Here is a 22,074-nt window from a genome sequence, read left to right as displayed (position 1 = left end):
CCAATACAATCATTTATAATCAGTGACGGCCAGACTATAACCAATCAGAAACGGCAGAGCTCACGGACTCCGTCCAAATACGGAGAAAGCAAAATAAAAGAGGCGGGGCAGGAGGAATAAGTTTAGTTGCCAGTGTCCAATGGATCCGTGAAGGGGCGGGGTAAATGCAAATTAGGATATGACAGCTGGCGCATGGAAGGTAAGGTTTTGAATTGACACACACGGAGAGAGCGCTGCTGCTTAGCTGGAGTTGAGAGTGGATGCAATTTTCCTGCACTTCATGCATGGCCCCGGCCATATAGACAGAGGGACGCATGGATTTCATCAAACGCTGAGTATTGTGGCCTCGCACAAGAAGCGACTGAAATACGTTTCAGCTGTTTAACGGTGACTAAAAGCAGTGGTCGAGTAACAGTTACCATCAGATTACTGCAAGAAAAAAATGTTGCGTGCCTTTTCTTTCCCCATCGGTGTGGAGAGGAGCAGGAACAAGGAAAGATTAGAAGCCAGTTTGGCTGGGTTGTGCGAACTGGAGTTTCTGAAGCAGAGGCAGGAATTTTTAGTTCTTAGCGCCCTCGGAATTCATCATGACAGCGAAAATGGGGCAGAAGGGGACCCCCGAAGAAAACAGCTGGGCCCCGCCAGCAGGAGCCAAGACGACTTGACGTTGAGACGGCAACTGGTAAGAAATGAAAACACGGGTGTGGGGGGCGTCTTATTATTGTAAAAGGTATGATATTGGGGTGGGGGAGATAGTCAATTGTCAGAGTATCTGATTTGACAAGAAGGCTCATGAGCTTTGCTTTGATTCTGTGTGGGTCTCCGATTTTTGCGTTTGCTAAGCGAAGTTTTCACTGGTTGGCATCAACACGCAGACGAGAACGCGCGCGCGCGCAACCCCGGGTACAACTGAGAGGTTTTTGGCGTCTCGACTTGGGCACGAACCCTAACCACATCGGGCAAAACTTGTCCTCTTTTGTATCTCCAGCGATTCTTTCTTTCTTTCTTTCTTTCTTTCTTTCTTTCTTTCTTTCTTTCTTTCTTTCTTTCTTTCTTTCTTTCTTTCTTTCTTTTAATCACGGTGCCAAACAGCAAAGTGGAGGAGGTGCACAAATCCCAATTAATTTCCACGTAAAAGCTGTGATTAATGACCCCTTTGTCTTGAAAGGAGACGGTGAAATGTTTTCAGGGGCGCGTCGGGGTCAGCGGGGCTTGGAATGCTTTCCGGCAATAATTAGAAATGTATATACTTACTTTGTGAAGGGACGGAGTAGCTGATGGGGGGCGCGGGGGTCATTATTCTACCCAATGTACGTTCACTCGCTGCATTTTCTTGCAATATAATTAAATTGTTCATTTACACAGCCAGCTGCGGCACAACACGCCTTGAGCGGCTTTCATGGAAAAAGGCGCTGAAAATAAAATAACGGTGAGCCTTAGCTGCCTCTTATTAATAGCAACAGAAGCGCCACAGGAGCGAGGGGTTCCGTTACTAAAGTGAATCCGAGGAGCTACTTTATTGTCGCGGGTTAGGAGGCTTTTCATTCGGGATGATTTTGCAATGTGTGTGAAAGTGCTGCAGTATCAGATGGTGTTTATCTTAGTCAAGCGTGACAGTTATTTACAAACACCAGCTATCGCCACAGAACTGCCCGCCACCGCTCAGCAACGACTTGCTACACAAGGAAAAACGAGTTTTACCAATTTTTCCGATGTGCACTGTTTTGAGTTTTCATTATTTAAATACTCATTTGGACTGATTTCACAAGAAAATAAAATTGCACATTACTGTATTGCACGTGTGCGAGGTAAATGAGAATGGTATTATAAAGATAATTTCCAATATCATGTACTGTATTAAATAAGAATGAGATTTCAATCGAATCCAATTACCCATTATTGCCCTGTTCACTCATAAGAATAATTTAGTAGTAGTTTCAAGTAGTTCCAGACTTATTAACATATACCAAATATGATTACTTTCAATAAGTCCATCCATCCATTTTCCAACCCGCTGAATCCGAGCACAGGGTCACGGGGGTCTGCTGGAGCCAATCCCAGCCAACACAGGGCACAAGGCAGGAACCAATCCTGGGCAGGGTGCCAACCCACCGCAGGACACACACAAATACACCCACACACCAAGCACACACTAGGGCCAATTTAGAATCGCCAATCCACCTAACCTGCATGTCTTTGGACTGTGGGAGGAAACCGGAGCGCCCGGAGGAAACCCACGCAGACACGGGGAGAACATGCAAACTCCACGCAGGGAGGACCCGGGAAGCGAACTCAGATCCCCAGGTCTCCCAACTGTGAGGCAGCAGCGCTACCCACTGCACCACCGTGCCGCCCACTTTCAATAAGTGACGCCTTTAATTATTTAGTTCCACTTTTGTTTTATTTAGGACTTTTCTTTGGAAACATCAACAATTAACACTTCACAGATATTGTGAGGGTACTGTATATAGAAAATAAAGAATGTTGTCGTGTCGATTTTTAAATTAGATTAGAGTTCCTGTTGGTGATTTGTGATACTTCTAGCAAACATGAAGGTGCCAGTGTAGTTCTTCAAAGTGATTCCACAGGTAAACCTTTTTTGGTTCCCAAAAGACCCAACCACATTTGTGTTACAGAGAGAACCTTTATCTATTTAGGTTCATAACAGGCTCCATACAGTAAACAACCATGAACAAATGGTAATAGATAACAACAACAACAACAACATTAATAATAATAATAATAATAATTCATTACATTTATATAGCACTTTTCTCAGTACTCAAAGTGCTATCCACATATGTGAAATGCCAATGGATCATCATTTTAAAAGGACTTTTACTGCATGCAATACCACTGGCCAAGTCCAGGTTTTCTGTTAGTAATCTGTTATTGTTCTGCTAGGTAGCATTTCATACATTAAAGATTTATTATTTTTTTTCTACATATAAGGAAGTTGTTTTCAAAGCACAAAAAAACCTAACTTCATATGCAAAGAACCCTCCCCAGAATGAAATGATACTTTGTCAATCAATGGTTCAATGAAGAACCCCACCACCCAGTAAAGAGCCATAAAATGCCATTGAAGCATCAGGATTTGTAAGCGGGTAAAGAACCATCCACATGAAGGCTCCAGAAAAATACTTTATTTATTTAGATCCATAACATCTCCATATCAGTAACTAACAATGAATGGATGGTAACTGATTTGTGAATAGCAAATGGGTTCCTATTTTAAAAGGACTTTTGCTGCATACGATATCACCGGCTATGTCCCGGTTTTCTTAACCTTAGTGTCCTGATAGGTAGCCTACTACACATTACAAATTCTTTTTTTTTTCAACATATTAGGAAGTTTTTCAAAGCACAAAGAACCAAAATCCTATAAAAAGAATGAAGAATAAAAGCAATGGTTCCACAAGGAACCACACAACCTTAACATTTTATTAAAGGACCAGGGTAGGCACCAAATCATTATAGCAACAATAATAACAATGAATAATTCTGCTAATCCCCAAAACCCTGAATTTGATTAAGTGGGGTTGAGAATGTGACATTATGTAATAGTGCTAATCTGCAGAAGTGCATGACACATTATCTAGAAAATTAATAACTATTATTACTATTGCATAACATCTCACATTCTCCAACTTATCTAATTCATTTTAGGTTTACAGGGTGCCAATAGCATCATGTCAAAGATCGCTGATGATGATGATATTGATGGTGATGATGGCAACAATCATTATTATTAATATTATTATCAACTCATCCACTTATTTTATAAAAATGCCATATAAGCTAAGGGTCAAGGTAACTACACTCCTAAAAGTAAAGGTGCAACCACTTTTGATTCCCAAAAGAACCATCCGCATGAAGGTTTCAGGAAGAATTTGGATCCAAAACGGGCCTCGTAAATAACCAAGAATAGATGATAACTGATTTGTGAAATACACCGTTGCTGCTAAGTTTATGTTTTCTTGATCTATTGGTATCCTCCTAGGTACCCTAAAGATTTCTGTTTTGTCATCATACTAAGAATCTTTTTAAAGCCCAAAGAACTCATTTCATAGGCAAAGAATGCATCCCAGAATGAAATGGTTGTTTGTCAACTGTCAACTGTCAAGCGACAGTTCTAAGAGGAACTGCACAACTCAGCAAAGTGCCATTAAAGAAACATTAAAGAGTGAAAGCTGAATGGGACATTTAACTAGAACCTGTCCTAAGTAGGCCACCTTCTTCTTCTTCTTCTTACAAATTAATGAAGTTATTATATAATAATATTAACTAATACTTCCTAATACTTACCTTGCATATGGCACAGTTAACACACAATGCCAAGTTCAATGACAACCATAATAATTTGTTTTTATCTAATACAAAATAGCCTTGCAGGAAAAGGGAGGTTTAAGAAAATGTAATATGGAGAGATTAAATTTATATTTCTTCCTGTTATTGTTTTATTTCTTATTAAAATGATGCAGTTCTACATATTTACAAATGATGGGCATTTGAACAGGGAATGTCTTAAAGAATATAAGAATTTTCATGAGTTTGTTTTATATCATTTTACACTTTTAGAGATTTTGCCCGTAAAGAATTGTTTGTTCTAGTGCTGCTCAGGGATATTTACAAATTTAAACTGTAATACAGTATTTGTGTTGGATCAAGTTGTAATAAAGGATCTCTAGTCCTGTGTATTTAGTGATAAATGATTAAGTTGGAAGTGAGAATCTGCTACGACAATTACCACTGCTGCTACTAAATGATTTATAATTACCATTGTATCTGTTAATAGCATTGCTGTAATGATACTACATGGTATTCTATCAGTCCTTTTAATGCTTGGTAATCTTTGTAATATCAAATATTTTAGGAAACTGGTAGCAGTTATAGCATTTTTTATTAATGCTCCATTTCAAAAATCACATAGAGTGTCTCTCAAGTTCATTTTCCTTTCTTGTAAAAATGTAATGCAACATTAAAGGGACAATTAATAATAGTCATAAAGGAAATAACCAATATAAATTCTACTGCCTAAATTTTACATTTTTTTAAATATAATTTATGTTAGTCTATAATTCCATTTATGGTAATCTGTCTTTCCATTGCATGCCTTAAACACACCACCCTTTCTTGCGTAAATGAACTGTAAAGTTATTCCCTTTTGGTATCAGCTGTTATTTTCCTACCCAAGTGTGTATTTGTTTTTTTTTAATACTTGTCAAATTGTCAATAGTAATACTAAGCCTTCTAAAAATGCCCCCTATGGCTCCTTTAATTAAGACCGAATGTTACTTTTGTTAGAGGTCCTTGTAATGATAAGATAATAAGCCCTCACTTCAACTGTAATAATAAAGAGTGCCCTGTGGGGTTTATATGGACTTGTATTCAATAAATGAATGGTTGTTATAATCTTTTGGTTGAGTAAAATGATTGTAATATTCAAATATGAATCTTAAAAATCAGTAATGCTTAGTATGGTTTACAAAAAAAAAAAAAAACAAAGAAAACCATCCAGTTCTTTGCAGGTTCGGGGGTCAAGCCAAAGTGTTAAGAACTGATGTTTGAAAGTATATTTCCAATCCATGCAAATGATTTTTCAAAATTGCTATAATAAAAGGCAGCCATGTCCCCAGGGGGGCTTCTCTGTCTTTCTTTCTTTCGCTCTCTCCCTCTCTCTCTCTCTCTTCTTGGTGACTGCATCGTCAACAATGGACAGCATTAGAGCTGAATACCAATGAGCCCTGCCTGCTAGAACAATGGATGGGATGAGGAGTTTGTCCAGTGCATCCCGAAACCCGTCTGCTTGGATGGGTTATTCTCTCTGGCTTTTCCACGCTTATTTATTCATTATGGATTCATGGTTTTTTTGCAATGATAAAAAGTTGCGTATCCCACTGGGAACTGGTATCACGTCTTATCTCGCCCAACTGCTCCATTTGGCATATAAAAGAAGACCTCTTTCGGGGAGTAATTGACTGATACGCGTGGTCTGCTCTCGGGCAATGACAGCAAAGCGTTTTTCATGTCAAGAGGAAGATGTTGGCTGCTTGCTTAGTATAAAAGCACTGAATTTAAGGAAAGAGAGCAGCAGTCGCCGGAGGGGCACCGAAGTCCGTTTAATTCTTGTCTTCTTTTCTGTACAGCAGGCAGAGCGCACCATGTCAAGGAAGCTGTCGCCTGTTGTCGTTTCTTCTTCTTTATTTTTTGCGTGTCCGCACGCCGTGTCACTCCACGTTTTCTGCCGTGCCATTTCATGACTGCGTCTTTCACACTCGCTCATCGGCACTCTCACTCTTTCTACTTCTGCAGAGTCCTGCTATCCTAATCAGATTTCGGTGTTTTTGCGACTCGATCTTCGTCTCCCGCTGTACTTTTTTTTTTTTTGCATGGTTGCGCGATGTTTGACTTTTTATTCTGCTTATGTTTCGATATTCATATCTGCTCTTCGCGCTTAGAGTCTTCTCTCCTTTTTTTAAACTTGCGCCCAGTGTGTGTCATTACACTCTCCCCGTGTGTTCTGTCACTCTGTCATCTGCTGTTTCACGGAGATCGACATTGAGCTGCACACCGATCTCCTCCTGTCTCGCTGGTGGTGGCGCCTCTTTCTCCAGCTCGCTGTGCTCTTCGCGTCTTTCTTTGTTCTGCCTCTTTATAGGCGCACCTTATACTTCTACTTAGGTAAAGCATTAGGAGTAAAGCGACTTAAAATCACGGCATGTTGATGTTTAAGTTCTATAGCAGGGGACCTAGCAGAAGGGGCTCGGTCCGGTTCACGCAGCTGAACACCATACCATATAGCACCTTTAAATAATGGACGCGTTCATAAATTGTATTTCAGATAAAGTTTTCTACAGTGTCAGGACTAACAAAGAGATTCAAAGAAAGCTACATATCACAGTTTGTACTATGTGATTGCTTACAGATGTTTGGCACATTGGCAAAGTGGTTACCCATTACTGTCTCCAGGGTGCGGGTCACTGTGGAATGTCCATGTTTTCCTTGTGTCTGTATGGCATTTGTTCAGTATAATCCAGCCCCCCCCCCCGCCCCCCATCCCAAAGATGTGAAGATTTCTTAATTGACTATAAATTGCCCACCAAGAGTGTATGTGATTACACCACAGTGGGCTGATACCTCACCTAAAGCTAATCCTTGCCATGCATCCAGAGATACCATGACAGATATTGGCTTACTGTGATCCTGAACTAGACATGCAGAACAGAAAATATTTAATTGTACCCAGACTCACAAATTGCATCCTTAAGCCTGATTTCATAAAGCACCTTGTAATAAGACTCAATCATGAGTGTAAAGGTTTGGGGAATTGCAAACCCGTATACTTGAAAATAATGCAAAATATAAGAAAAATGCATTGCAGGTAAAATTTTTTCCAGTGTCAATACTAACAACTTAAGGGAGTTAGTGGAGGGAATTCAAGAGAGCCTTTATACTGTAGCATGATTTGTACTAGGTGATTGCTTTCAGATAGATGGCACATTGGCAAAGAGGTTGCCAGTGCTGTCTTCCAGGTCTGGGTCAATATGGAAACTGCATGTTTTCCTTGTGTGTGTGGGGGGAGGTTGTTCAATGTAACCCGGTCCCACCCTCCCAAAATTGTGTAGATTTCTTAATTGACTGTAAATTGGCCACCATAGGCGGGTGTAAATGCACTATAGGGGACTGATAGCTCACGTAAGGCTAGCTCTTGACATGCATTCCATAATACCATGATAGGCTCTGGCTTGCTGTGATCCTAAACTAGATATGCAGGACAGAAAATATTTAATTGTTCTTAGACTCACAAACTATATACACAAGCTTGATTTCATATTATTATTAATAATAATAATACATTTTATTTATATAGCTCCTTTCCCATGCTCAAGGCACTTACAGAATATAAGAAGAACGGCAGGGTATACAGTATATAGCGTTGTACAAACCAGATAAATAAATAAAGAAGATTACAACAGTGAATTCAGATTAAAAGCCTAACAGACAGCATAATTGATGGTCTCACACACACACATGCACACACACACAGGTTACATGAGCATCTTGAAATAGAGGTAAACTGAAGGAAGGGTAATAAAGTCACGTAGAGCTAAAAGCCTTCCTGAACAGATGAGTTTTGAGTTGTTTTTTAAAAGAATTCATGGAGTCAGCTGACCTGATTAATTTCGGTAGGTCATTCCAGAGTCTGGGCGCTATACAGCTGAAGGCCCTGTCACCCATGGAGTGTAAATTAGTGAGGGGCACAACAAGATTGCCAGAATCAGAGGAACTTAGTGGGCGGGCAGGCACATAGTGATGGAGAAGGTCACTGATGTAGTTTGGCGTGAGGTCATTTAAGGCTTTGTAGGTTATTAGTAGGATTTTATATTCGATTCTGTAAGACACAGGGAGCCAGTGAAGACGGAGCAGGATGAGTGTGATGTGCTCGCTGCTGCTGGTTCGAGTAAAAACTCTTGCAGCCGAGTTTTGAATAAGCTGGAGCTGTGATATAAGATTAGAAGGGGCATCTGCCAGTAGGGAATTACAATAATCGATGCGGGATGTGATAAAAGCATGGACAAGTTTCTCAGCATTAGAGAAGGAGAGGAAGGAGCGAACACGAGATATGTTATTGGAGATGAAAGTAAGAAAGTTTCTTAATGTGATTTATGTGGGCGGAATAAGAGAGTGAGGAATCAAAAATGACACCAAGATTCTTTACAGTAGAGGCAGGTCTGATGAGATCACCACCAAGATGGACTGGGAAGGAGCTCGTTTTATTAAGTTGCATATTAGAACATTAGAACACTCTAGATGAGAACAGGCCATTTAGCCAAACAAAGCTTGCCAGTCCTTTCCACTTATTTCTTCCAAAAAAACATCAAGTCGAGTTTTGAAAGTCCCTAAAGTCTTACTGTCTACCACATTACTTGGTCGCTTGTTACAAGTGTCTATCATTCTTTGTGTAAAGAAAAACTTTCTAATGTTTGTGCAAAATTTACCCTTAACAAGTTTCCAACTTGATGAACTCATTTTAATGTCACAGTCTCGATCCACTGGACTAATTCCCTTTAAATTTTCAACACTTCAATAAGATGCTGCAGATGTTCTATCAAACAGTTGTGGCGAGCGCCCTCTTCTACGCAGTGGTGTGCTGGGGAGGCAGCATTAAGAGGAAAGACGCCTCACGCCTGGACAAACTGGTGAGGAAGGCAGGCTCTATTGTTGGCATGGAGCTGGACAGTTTAACATCTGTGGCAGAGCGAAGGGCGCTCAGCAGGCTCCTATCAATTATGGAGAATCCACTGCATCCACTAAATAATGTCATCTCCAGACAGAAGAGCAGCTTCAGCGACAGACTGCTGTCACTGTCCTGCTCCACTGACAGACTGAGGAGATCGTTCCTCCCCCAAACTATGCGACTCTTTAATTCCACCAGGGGGGGTAAACGTTAACATTTAACATTATACAAAGTTATTGTCTGTTTTTTTTTTTTTTTTCACCTGTATTATTATCATTCTTTAATTTAATATTATTTATTGTATCAGTATGCTGCTGCTGAAGAATGTGAATTTCCCATTGGGATTAATAAAGTATCTATCTATCTATCTATCTATCTATCTATCTATCTATCTATCACTTCAATCATATCACCTCTTAATCTTCTTTTGCTTAACCTGTAAAGACTCAGCTCTTTTAATCTTTCCTCATTATTCAACCTCTGCAGCCCTGGAATCAGCCTAGTCGCTCTTCTCTGGACCCTTTCCAGAGTTGCTATGTCCTTTTAGTAAACTGCAGACCCAAACTGCACACAGGATTCCAGATGAGGCCTCACCAGTGCGTTATGAAGCTTGAGCAGAACCTCTTTGGACTTGTACTCCACACATCGTGCTATATAACTTAACATTCTGTTTGTTTTCTTAATGACTTCTGAACACTGTCAGGAAGTCGATAGCTTAGAGTCCACTATGACTCCTAAATCCTTCTCCTAAGGTGTACTCTCGATTTTCTGACCGCCCATTGTGTATACAAACCTCACATTTTTATTTCCTATGTGTAATACTTTACATTTACTAACATTAAATTTCATCTGCCACAAATCTGTATGCTATCCAAGTCCTTCTGTAATGATGTAACGGATTCCAAATTATCTCCTAATCCACCTATCTTGGTATCATCAGCAAACTTAACCCGCTTGTTACTTATATTCCTATCTAAATCATTTATATATATTAAAAATAGCAGCGGCCCTAGCACTGATCCCTGTGGTCACCACTCTTAACATCGGCCAGTGCTGATGAGGTTCCTCACACCATCACCCTCTGCTTCCTGTGTCTGAGCCAATTCTGCACCCATCTAAAAACATCACCCTGAACTGCCACTTCTTTTAATTTGATGCCCAACCTCTCATGTGGCACCTCATCGAATGCTGTCTGAAAGTCCAGATAAATAATATCATAAGCTCCACTTTGATTTTATCCTTTTGCTGCCTCCTCATAGAATTCCAGCATGTTAGTAAAACACGACCTCCCTCTTCTGACCCCATGCTGACTTTTCCTAATAACTCCTGTCCTTGCCATGTGCTGCTCAATCTTATCCTTAATAATTCCTTCCATTAATTTTCCTGTTATGCACGTTAAGCTTACTGGCCTGTAGTTGCTTGGATCTGCCCTGTCACCCTGTTTATATAATGAGATGATATTTGCCATTTTCCAGTCCTTTGGAATCTCTCCAGTGCACAGTGACTTCTTGCACCTTGTAATAAGACTCAATCACAAGCATAAAGGTTTAGGGTACTGCAACCCCATATTCTTGAAAATTACAAAAATAAGAAAAACGTCTTCACAGACACAAGTTCAATGCAGAACTGAGGTAGAACATGATGGTGGTGGATTTATATAAAGAGGACAGGAAATGGTGGGATTTTAAGTGAACCGGAAACTGGATGTGATGTCATCATCATCAGGCGGGATCTTGGGAAGCAGAAGTGACATCAGTAAGATTCTGATGAGGGTTTGCAGAGGGAGAAAAGGAGAGAGTGTTACTGGACAGCGCCAGCCCCTGGCTCGGCTGAAAAGCACTTACTTTTGAGACTGTAAACCATCTCCCATGTGCACGTGTGTGACAACCTTTACATAATGTGAAATTTAGGTAAACATTTCTAAAATGTTTATACTAACATGTTAAAGGAGTCAGTGGAAGGAATTTGAGGGAATCTACATGGCATGATTTGATTGCTTTCGGATTGGTGGCACATTGGCACCGTGGTTACTACTGCTGATTCCCAAGACCGGGTCACTGGGCTCGTCTCTCTGTCTGTATGGAGTGTGCATGTTTTCATTGTGTCTTTTTGGGTTTTGTTCCATGTTGCTTTGTCCTCCCATCCCAAAGATGTGTAGATTTCTTAATTGACTGTAAACTTGCTACTGCGACTGTGTGTGTGAATGAACCATAGTGGACTGATAACCCCAACTAGGGTAGTCCTTGCCACGCACCCCATGATGCCATGATAGGAAATGGCTTGTTGTGATCCTGAAGTAGGACAAAAAAAATTGAATTGTGTGCAGACTCACTACTTATGTTAAGAAACCTTTCTTATAGCACCTTTTCATAATGGACACCACCATGCTCTATAGGTTGTCACAATCAAAGAAGCCACAGAAAGGGTTGGGACAGCCACCCGTATATTACTCCCTGGCTGCAAAATGATTTAAAGGTTTGTACTGATGTGTACAGATTGGAGTCCAGAACAGAAGTGCGGGGAAGGAGGAAAGGTGGCAGCTTTAAATGTCAGCATAGGAAGTGACATCAAAGGGGCAGGAACCAGAAGGGTCTTCCTCCATAAGCTCACACTCAGAAGTGAGGTCAAAGTGGCCGGAACCAGGAATGGCATCATCAGGGCCAGGTGGAATTTCCCGTGAACGGTCCATAGAAAAGCGAGCCAGTGCACTTCGCTACCTCCAAGGTGACAAGGTACACAACCATTATGTCCATATTTCTGCACTGTGAGTCCAAGTGGGTTAAGGGAATCTGTCATGCTCAAAAAAGAAGTAAATTAGTGAAGAGAACTGAGCAATTTGCCTTATCATTTCATTTAGTACTCTTTTACAGTGAGCATCAAGCAATATTTGATATTTCATGATTTCTACAAAAAAATGACTTGCAAATTAAGTGGCTCAGAATGGATTACACAATGAAAAGTATCATTTCATATAACACTTTTACCTAATGGATATCTTTACAAGGCCCACTGCAAGCACACCATGATTTTTAAATGTATACTATATCGTTACTTACAGAGTCACTAAGCATCACACAGCAATAATTTAATATAGTGCCCTTACATCCATCCATCCATCCATTATCCAACCCGCTATATCCTAACTACAGGGTCACGGGGGTCTGCTGGAGCCAATCCCAGCCAACACAGGGCGCAAGGCAGGAAACAAACCCTGGGCAGGGCGCCAGCCCACCACTGGCCACACCCACACACCAAGCACACACTAGGGCTAATTTAGAATCGCCAATGCACCTAACCTGCATGTCTTTGGATTGTGGGAGGAAACCGGAGCGCCCGGAGGAAACCCACGCAGACATGGGGAGAACATGCAAATTCCACGCAGGGAGGACCCGGGAAGCGAACCCAGGTCTCCTAACTACAAGGCAAGTGCCCTTACATGATAAACACTATTGTTTCCATAGTTCTATAATGTGACTACTTCCCAGCTGTTCATACAACAATAAATTATTTTGTGGTCAATTTTCTATTGAAGAATTTCATGTTTACTTATTTGAGACACAATTCCAGTTGGAGCAGATAAAGGTGAAGTGACTTGCTCATGGTCACATGGTGTCAGTAGTGGGATTTGAATTCATATCCTCTGGGTTTGGGGGTCCAAAGCCTGAACCAGTATGCCACACTGGCTGTGTAGCACCATTAAATAATGAAGACCATGCCAAGGAATTTCACAGCTTCAGCACAGGGCATTGTCTTCCATGTTTCTACAGCTAATTTAATAACTTTGCTAACTTTTTAAAAAGTCTCTGGATGTGATATTGGGACATGTGAGCTGACCAGATGAACTTGATGGATTGAATGTCATTTCTTGGCTTGGTGAGTGAGTGGCTGATGCTTATCCTGAACTGTCATCCCTATGCTTTGCACTCCAACGCCTTTCTCACGTTGCTCCCCTTCATCTACCGTTTGTAGTTTTATTCTTTCCTTTTTGTCCTTTCCACACTCCTTCTTCCATGGCCATCTTGTTCGACATGTGCCATCTACACTCATCCCTCCCTCCTTCCTTTCTTTCTTTCCTGCCCACACCAGGCCATGCCGGATCCTTCTCCTCAGCACTTTCCCTGTAGGCGGTCGGGAATTATGGATCCGTGGCACGCGCAGGAAGGGATTACACAGATTGCAGGGAGCACAAAGTCGGATTAGCTGGGTGGCGGCGTTGATGAAAGCATAAAGGATTAAGAGGGTCTCCTACTCGGAGCTTTGCAAAGGAACAAGAAGAAAAGTTAATGGCAATGGATTAGAAAGCAGAGTCGCTCCTAAATGATTATTTCAATTAGCCGCTCTTTGAGGCGCTGTCTCAGCGGTCGCCGGCAGGCTCCTGGTCGAGACTTAATGACAATCATCTAATGCCATATTGTGCATTTCATTGTTTATTTATTTACTTAAAGAATTAGAAGATTTTGTTTTTCAAACTTGTTCTGGGAACTGCCACTCAGGCTACCGAGGGAACACTTGGTCCCCGGGTAATGGACCACCACTGCCCTTCCCCTGTTTGGCCTCCCAGCTGGGAAAGGGAACGTCAACCATTCTGGCTGGGATGTATATCCACCCATGGTGCTCATCTTTGATGGCCTTCTGGCTTCAAAAGGGATAATTATCCATCTTTATCAGGATGCCCTTTCACCCCTACTGACCATCCATTATAATGTCCATTATAAGGTCCAACCCTCCAGGGATGCAAGTCCATCCATGAAATAAGTTAACTGTCAAGTCTGAATTGACCCCACATGTGTGTGAGTGGAATGGTGCCTTTGCACCCAATGCTTCTGAGATATCCTTCAGTCCCCGGCCAGCCAGTATTAGATTAAATTGACTGGAGATGTCTATGTTATATTTGATAATGGGTGTTTGAGATAAGGGAGACACAAGTATAAAAGGTGTGTTGCAGGAAGATTATCTAAAAAAAAATTAAGGTATACTGTAAGTGCAACTGCCACACAGCCCCGTTGATCTCAGTTTAGTTCTCTGCCTAGTTACACTCAGTGTGGAGTTGGCATGTTCTCCACATGTCCACATGGACCTTCTCCCAACACTCTCAGGACTCAGCTTTCAGCTCTTTGATGGAGTTAAATTGTGAGACTCTAATGGCTCAGAATGACTGAATTAAATAAAGCCGCCATTCCAGTACGTGGTCCTCACTGATGTGGTGCAGTGCAGACGCTGACTTTTACACTTTGTGATTTCTGTCTACATCACACATTAATACAGCTTTAATATTCAGTATTGTTTCAGGCAAAACTGCTTGTAATGCTGTAATGACTGTCTCTAGTTTGAAAGCTAATACATTTTTAAAATGGGTCTGAGTTATTAAGATCTTGACAGAATTACACATCTACTGGTGAAATGTATATTCAGGGATTTCACACCAAGTAAAAAAAGGAGGAATACAAAGACCAGACTGATCCCATCATTACTGGCTACTGATTGGGGTAGATAAAATTAACCAAACTGACTTTTCTTAAATTAGGGAACCTCGCCCCCCCTGCTCCCTTAGCTCGCCCACCCTTTGGTTTGGTTAACCAAATATACAATTTAAAGAGATTGTTATTTTCATGGGAATTGTTACATATGTATTATTTTCACTTTTACTTGAAAACTTTAGTAAAAACAATATTTGGAATTAACTTTTCTTCAAGATCACATTGAATTTTGATTCCATGTTTGGACTTACATTGTGACAAGGCAACGTATAACTGCCTGTGAGTGAATATTGTTTCCTTCTCTCTAATAAATAAAATAACTTCTTTAAATGTTTGTCCACGCTCTTTCTTTTTCGCTTACTCATTGACGTGTCATCTAGAACATATACAGCTAGCCAACCCGCGGCGTAGCATACGCCGCATAATTACTGTATGTATTGATGGGTGACCACTTCCTGAACGACACAGTTGTCAGTACTTGTAGTCACAGTTGAGAAACACTTTTTTAATGTCTTTTAAGCACAGGGGAAACAATGAACATGTGAAACATCCGTAATGTAATAAGCCACCAAGAAAAGTAAAATTGCAACAATACTATCTACAAAAGTGAAAACAAATTCGAGCCCTGTGTATTTTTTAACTGCCTTGTGGGGCTGTAGTAGTGCTGCTACTTTGCGGTAAGGAGACTCTGGAAGATTGTGTGTTCGCTTCCCGGTTCCTTCCTGTGTGGATAGTGCTTTGAATACTGAGAACACCGCTATATCAATGTAATGAAGTATTATTATTCCTATGTGTCCAGCGTGCTCTCGCGCGCGTGCGTGCGTCTGTATGTATGTGTGTGTGTGTGTGTGTGTGTGTGTGTGTGTCACATGCTCTCGCTCTCTCGCTGCACGTGGTCTTGTAGGCAAACGCCGCAAAAATAATATATTGATAGCTGAACACTTCCGGAAAGACACAGTTGTCTAAAAGGAGAGAAAAAAATGAACATTTGCAAAATCCGTAACAGTGCTTTCAGTAAGTACAATGCACACGCGTTTAATTTGTGGGCCAGTTTTTGCCAGCCGACCGCCGTCGCATGGTCATTCAGCGATTCAGTTCCGAGACAAACATGCCTCTTCTTACCTGGTCCTCCCCTGTCCACCTTCGTTCTCTAAGCTTACACACCCCCTGGTCATGTGCCTGCTTGCAAGAGCAACTCACGGAGACCCGGCCACCAACATTAAGACCATGGCGTAGTTGAGAAACACTTTTTTAATGTCTTTTAAGCACAGGGGAAACAATGAACATGTGAAACATCCGTAATGTAATAAGCCACCAAGAAAAGTAACATACTATGCTATGCACAGAAGTGAAAACAAATTCAAGCCCGGTGTATTTTTTAACTGCCTTGTGGGGCTGTAGTAGTGTTGTTGGTTTGCAGTAAGGAGACTCTGGAAGATTGTGTGTTCGCTTCCCGGTTCCTTCCTGTGTGGATAGCGCTTTGAATACTGAGAATCAGTATCGGTATATCAATGTAACGAAGTATTATTATTCCTATGTGACCAGTGCTCTCTCTCTCCCGCGCACTCACGTGCCTGTATGTGTGTGTGTGTCACACGCTCTCGCTCTCTGTCTCGCTTGCTCGCTGCACGTGGTCCTGCAGGCAAACGCCGCAAAAATAATATATTGATTGCTGAACACTTCCGGTAAGACACAGTTGTCTAAAAGGAGGGAAAAAAATGAACATTTGCAAAATCCATAACAGTGCTTTCAGTAAGTACAATGCACATGCGTTTAATTTGTCGGCCAGTTTTTGCCAGCCGACCGTCATCGCACGGTCATTCAGCGATTCAGTTCCGCGACAAACATGCCTCTTCTTACCTGGTCCTCCCCCCTCCACCCTCGTTCTCTAAGCTTACACACCCCCTGGTCATGTGCCCGCTCGCAAGAGCAACTCACGGAGCCCCAGCCACCAACTTTAAGACCATTGGATGAAGCAGGTGAGACGCCAATGAAACAGAGGCACAGGGCTTATTGATTTTTAAAGACTGCTTCCTTCATTGTGTTTTGAGAGGGAAACATACAATTGTCCGTGACTTACAATTGGAGGACCGCCGACGCTAATGAAACAGAGGCACAGGGCGTATTGGTTTTTAAAGACTGCTTACTTCATTGTGTTTTAACCTCAGTTGTAAAGGATTGTTTTAAGGATCCCATGGGATACCCCTCGCAAACCGTTTTACACGCTGCATATGGCGATTCACCTCCACGAGAAACATGCTTCTATGAACAGTCAATGTGGCTCAGAGGTGCATGTGGCCTCTATGACAGACGAATATAAATGACGCCGTTTTTTCTGTGTCGTCGCGTCTGAGTTGGTGGACGTGGCTCTGCGAGTTGTCGTCGCATCCAATGGTCTTAGAGTTGGTGGGTGTGGCTCCTTCCTGCGTGCGCCATGGGTGTCTTACTTGTCGGCGGCTTAGTGAATCCACGCCCCTTCCGGCATGCTTTCCATGGTTGGCTACTTGTCTTCTGGCTTAGTGAATTATATATATAGATTATTGTCCTGATAAAATTTATAAGAATTGAGAGGGCAGGAAGTGTGTCTGCCAAAAGCATTTACACGATTGAGGTTAGATGACCGTGGTCTTGTTTGAAAATAGTTATAAGTAGGGCGTGACTTGAAAGAATCTCATGTTAAAAGTCTCCATCTCATGGGACTTCATACCGCTCCAATGTTTTTGGAATCATTCAATTCTTGCTGGCAACACGAATTAGACTTAAAGTTTAAATCTGAACAATATATTCAATCTCATTTTGCTGTTCCGTTATTTCACAGAGTAATAATTTCTGTTTGTTTGCACTAATGTGATCTTTACTACCCTTTTTTTGAGACTTTCGAATTTTCATATTTCCATTATCTCTAACCTGCTCTGCATGTGTACCGCGGCAACGTTTTTGGAATCTTTTAATTCTCGAGGATAGGCCTCTTCATTGCGTAGAAACACTACTTTTTTTTCCCCTGATGCCAACATGAATTAGACGATCTACAAGTCTCTGACTTAAAGTTTAAATCCGAACAATATATTCAATCTCTTTTCGCTGTTCCGTTATTTCACTGAGTAATAATTTCTGTTTGTTTGCACTAATGCGATCTTTCCTATCCTTTTTTTGAGACTTTGGAATTTTCGTACTTCCATTACCTCTAACCTGCTCTGCATGTGTACCGCGCCAACATTTTTTAATTCTTTACGATGTTCTACTTTGTCATCTACTCTTTGTCCTTTATTTCCAGCCCCGGGCGTGGTTATAAATCTCTTGACACAAAGACTTGTCTCGTGGGACGTATAAGTGTCTCTCCGAGAAAATCACGTCTCGTCTCCTTCCAAGATTTTTATTTTTTATAAACAGAGAGTGTTATAAGAAGTCAGAAAAACCAATATAAAGAGTTGGGGATTGGCCCCATATATTGCTGTGGTCGTTTTAGCAAATTGGTCAATACTGTAGTAAATTCAGATATTCGACAAAATACAGAGGATTGAGGGTGCTTTTATAAAAGGAAAATTGCTGCTGAATGATTAAGGAGGAAGTGACGTCATCACTGGAGGACCGGAAGTGGCATCATCATCGGAAGCCGGAAGTGACGTCATCAAGGGAGGACCAGAAGTGATGTTATCAATGGAAGCCGGAAGTGACGGGGAAGATGAAATATTGGATGGACAGCCATTTTCTGAAATGTGAAGTGATGTTGGTAAATGCTTATTTGTCTTCTTTGGTTCTGGAAAGTTAGAGAAAGAGATATCAATACCATCAAACAACCCTTCATCCTTTATACCTTCACTCACCTCTGGGCTTGCTGACAGTCTCCTAAGCACTCATGTGTGACAAGAGATAATTTTAACACATTTCATAGGAGTAGCAAATATTTACTTGTGTTCAGATGCTGGCTGGTACATCTATGTACAGTAAGTGGAATGTCCTCCTCCATTGCAACAACACTTATTACTGGGGAGAGAGGAGGCACGCTACATGGTGGTAGTACCTTTATGTATCATTTTACAGTCTGGGGTGGGACACCAGGACACACTTAGGCACACTCTACATACTCCAAAACATATACAAGCACAATTAACAGCTCAAGTGACACCTCAGTTTAAAATGAATACTTTGTATCTTGCGTCTGATGTTTTCATGTTGTGCTCCACCATCCATGGCACTGAACTGGATGATTAAACAGTTTCAATACTGGATGGATGGACAACGTCTATTTGTCCATTTTCTAGCCCTTTGGTGATCAGGGCCAAAACCTATCAAGTGTTCTAAGGTGGATCAATGGCATAGCTAGCGGTAGGCGGAGGGGGAGGTCCACACCGGGCAGCACATTTTTTGGGGATGGCATTATTGGCCAAAAGGCTCAGTACAATTCTTGTGTAAGCAACAGGGTTCAGAAAAATATCACTCAAGAATGAAAAAAAGTAAAATTCTCTGATTTTTATCCACAAATGCTTCAAAAATAATTTTCAGACTGTCCTTCTGTGACGGCATAAGACACAGCAGTTGAAATTTATGAGGCAATAACAAAAATAAACATAAACATTACACCTATAACAATTTCTTGGAAGATAAACAACTAATTTACAATTTATAATTTTGTTTCGTTATCAATCCCCACCTATCACTTGTACACTATACTGGTTCTGGTTTTCGCAGCGTAATTATATTAAACTAATAATTACAACACAGCTTATCAGTGTGTCTATACTGTATTCTTGTCTAGTTGATGCTTATAAATAATTATATGTGAAAAAGTATTGCTGTTTCTCTATATATGAATACATCTATGCAAAATGTATCTTAATTTTTCTCTATACGTCATTTTAATTTTCTATTTAAATAGGTTAACATATTCAGATATGTTGGAGGGCGGCAAACTGAAACACCGCCCTGCCCTGAGCGGCACTAACTCGGGCTACGCCACTGGGCTGGATGTGTCTCTCTCTCTCTCTGTGTGTACAGTGCATCCAGAAAGTATTCACAGCGCATCACTTTTTCCACATTTTGTTAAGTTACAGCCTTATTCCAAAATGGATTAAATTCATTTTTTTCCTCAGAATTCTACACACAACACCCCATAATGACAACGTGAAAAAAGTTTACTTGAGATTTTTGCAAATTTATGAAAAATAAAAAAATTGAGAAAGCACATGTACATAAGTATTCACAGCCTTTGCCATGAAGCACAAAATTGAGCTCAGGTGCATCCTGTTTCCCCTGATCATCCTTGAGATGTTTCGGCAGCTTAATTGGAGTCCACCTGTGGTAAATTCAGTTGACTGGACATGATTTGGAAAGGCACACACCTGTCTATATAAGGTCCCACAGTTGACAGTTCATGTCAGAGCACAAACCAAGCATGAAGTCAAAGGAATTGTCTGTAGACCTCCGAGACAGGATTGTCTCGAGGCACAAATCTGGGGAAGGTTACAGAAAAATTTCTGCTGCTTTGAAGGTCCCAATAAGCACAGTGACCTCCATCATCCATAAGTGGAAGAAGTTCAAAACCACCAGGACTCTTCCTAGAGCTGGCCGTCCATCTAAACTGAGCGATCGGGGGAGAAGGGCCTTAGTCAGGGAGGTGACCAAGAACCCGATGGTCACTCTGTCAGAGCTCCAGAGGTCCTCTGTGGAGAGAGGAGAACCTTCCAGAAGGACAACCATCTCTGCAGCAATCCACCAATCAGGCCTGTATGGTAGAGTGGCCAGACGGAAGCAACTTCTTAGTAAAAGGCACATGGCAGCCCGCCTGGAGTTTGCCAAAAGGCACCTGAAGAACTCTCAGACCATGAGAAAGAAAATTCTCTGGTCTGATGAGACAAAGATTGAACTCTTTGGTGTGAATGCCAGGCGTCAAGTTTGGAGGAAACCTGGCACCATCCCTACAGTGAAGCATGGTGGTGGCAGCATCATGCTGTGGGGATGTTTTTCAGCGGCCGGAACTGGGAGACTAGTCAGGATAAAGGGAAAGATGACTGCAGCAATGTACAGAGACATCCTGGATGAAAACCTGCTCCAGAGCGCTCTTGACCTCAGACTGGGGCGATGGTTCATCTTTCAGCAGGACAACGACCCTAAGCACACAGCCAAGATATCAAAGGAGTGGCTTCAGGACAACTCTGTGAATGTCCTTGAGTGGCCCAGCCAGAGCCCAGACTTGAATCCGATTGAACATCTCTGGAGAGATCTTAAAATGGCTGTGCACCGACGCTTCCCATCCAACCTGATGGAGCTTGAGAGGTGCTGCAAAGAGGAATGGGCGAAACTGGCCAAGGATAGGTGTGCCAAGCTTGTGGCATCATATTTAACAAGACGTGAGGCTGTAATTGCTGCCAGAGGTTCATCGACAAAGTATTGAGCAAAGGCTGTGAATACTTATGTACATGGGATTTCTCAGTTTTTTTATTTTTAATAAATTTGCAAAAACCTCAAGTAAACTTTTTTCATGTTGTCATTATGGGGTGTTGTGTGCAGAATTCTGAGGAAAAAAATGAATTTAATCCATTTTGGAATAAGGCTGTAACATAACAAAATGTGGAAAAAGTGATGCGCTGTGAATACTTTCTGGATGCACTATATGCGTGTGAAACCTGAACTTTCAAGTTCAGTGATGGAACCTGAAGGCCAGAGCCCCTTATTCGGATTCTCAATATTATAACAAGGATTGCCTTTTTTTGAAATTGCATATTTGCATTTGTTAGCTGCTGTGAATTCTCCAGTTCTACCACATCCCAAAGGTATTTTGTTGGGTTCAGATCCAGCGAATGGGAAGATCACTGACCTCATTGTCATGTTCATGAAACTAGTGTGAGATGATGTTTGTTTTGTGACATGGTGCATCATCATGCTGGAAGTAGCCATTAGAAGATGGATAAATGGTGGCCATGGAAGGATGTACATGGACAGCTACAATTCATAAATATGCTGTGGCACTGAAGAGATGATTGATTGGTATTAAAAGATCCAAAGTATTCCAAGAATACATTCCCCACACCATCACACAACGACCACCAGCCTGGACTGTTGACACAAGGCAGGTTGGGTACATGGATTAATCCCATTGGTGGTAAATTCTAACCCTACCATCTGTATGCCTCAGCAGAAATCAAGATTCATCAGACCAGGCTGTGCTTTTCCAGTCTTCAGGTGTCCTATTTTGGTCAGCCTGTGCACACTGCAGCCTCAGCTTTCAGTTCTTGGCTGACAGGAGTGGAGCCTGAGATGGTCTTCTGCTATTAAAGCCCATCCACCTCAAGGTTTAACATGTTGGCCATTCTGGGATGCTTTTCTGCTCACCGCATTTGGTTATCTGAGTTAGCCTTT

At 41.5% G+C, this 22,074-nt stretch overlaps 1 protein-coding gene across 2 annotated transcripts in view; it reads left to right on the top strand.

Annotated features, from left to right (window-relative positions):
• Window positions 1-200: 200 nt before the first annotated feature.
• dact3a (dishevelled-binding antagonist of beta-catenin 3a) overlaps window positions 201-22,074 on the top strand; it is a 210,199-nt gene continuing 188,325 nt past the window's right edge. Inside the window, exon 1 of one of the 2 annotated variants that reach the window (XM_028796358.2) lies at window positions 201-682. In XM_028796358.2, the coding sequence (XP_028652191.2) occupies window positions 443-682 (240 nt within the window). In that variant the 5' untranslated portion in view covers window positions 201-442. The remainder of the gene's footprint in view (window positions 683-22,074) is intronic. The other variant, XM_051932716.1, reaches the window with a different exon arrangement.

This window comes from Erpetoichthys calabaricus, chromosome 1 (genome assembly GCF_900747795.2).
Source record: "Erpetoichthys calabaricus chromosome 1, fErpCal1.3, whole genome shotgun sequence".
Classification (NCBI taxonomy): Eukaryota; Metazoa; Chordata; class Cladistia; order Polypteriformes; family Polypteridae; genus Erpetoichthys; species Erpetoichthys calabaricus.
Note: the sequence above shows the minus strand (reverse complement) of the source record. Positions and strands in the feature narration are given on the sequence as shown.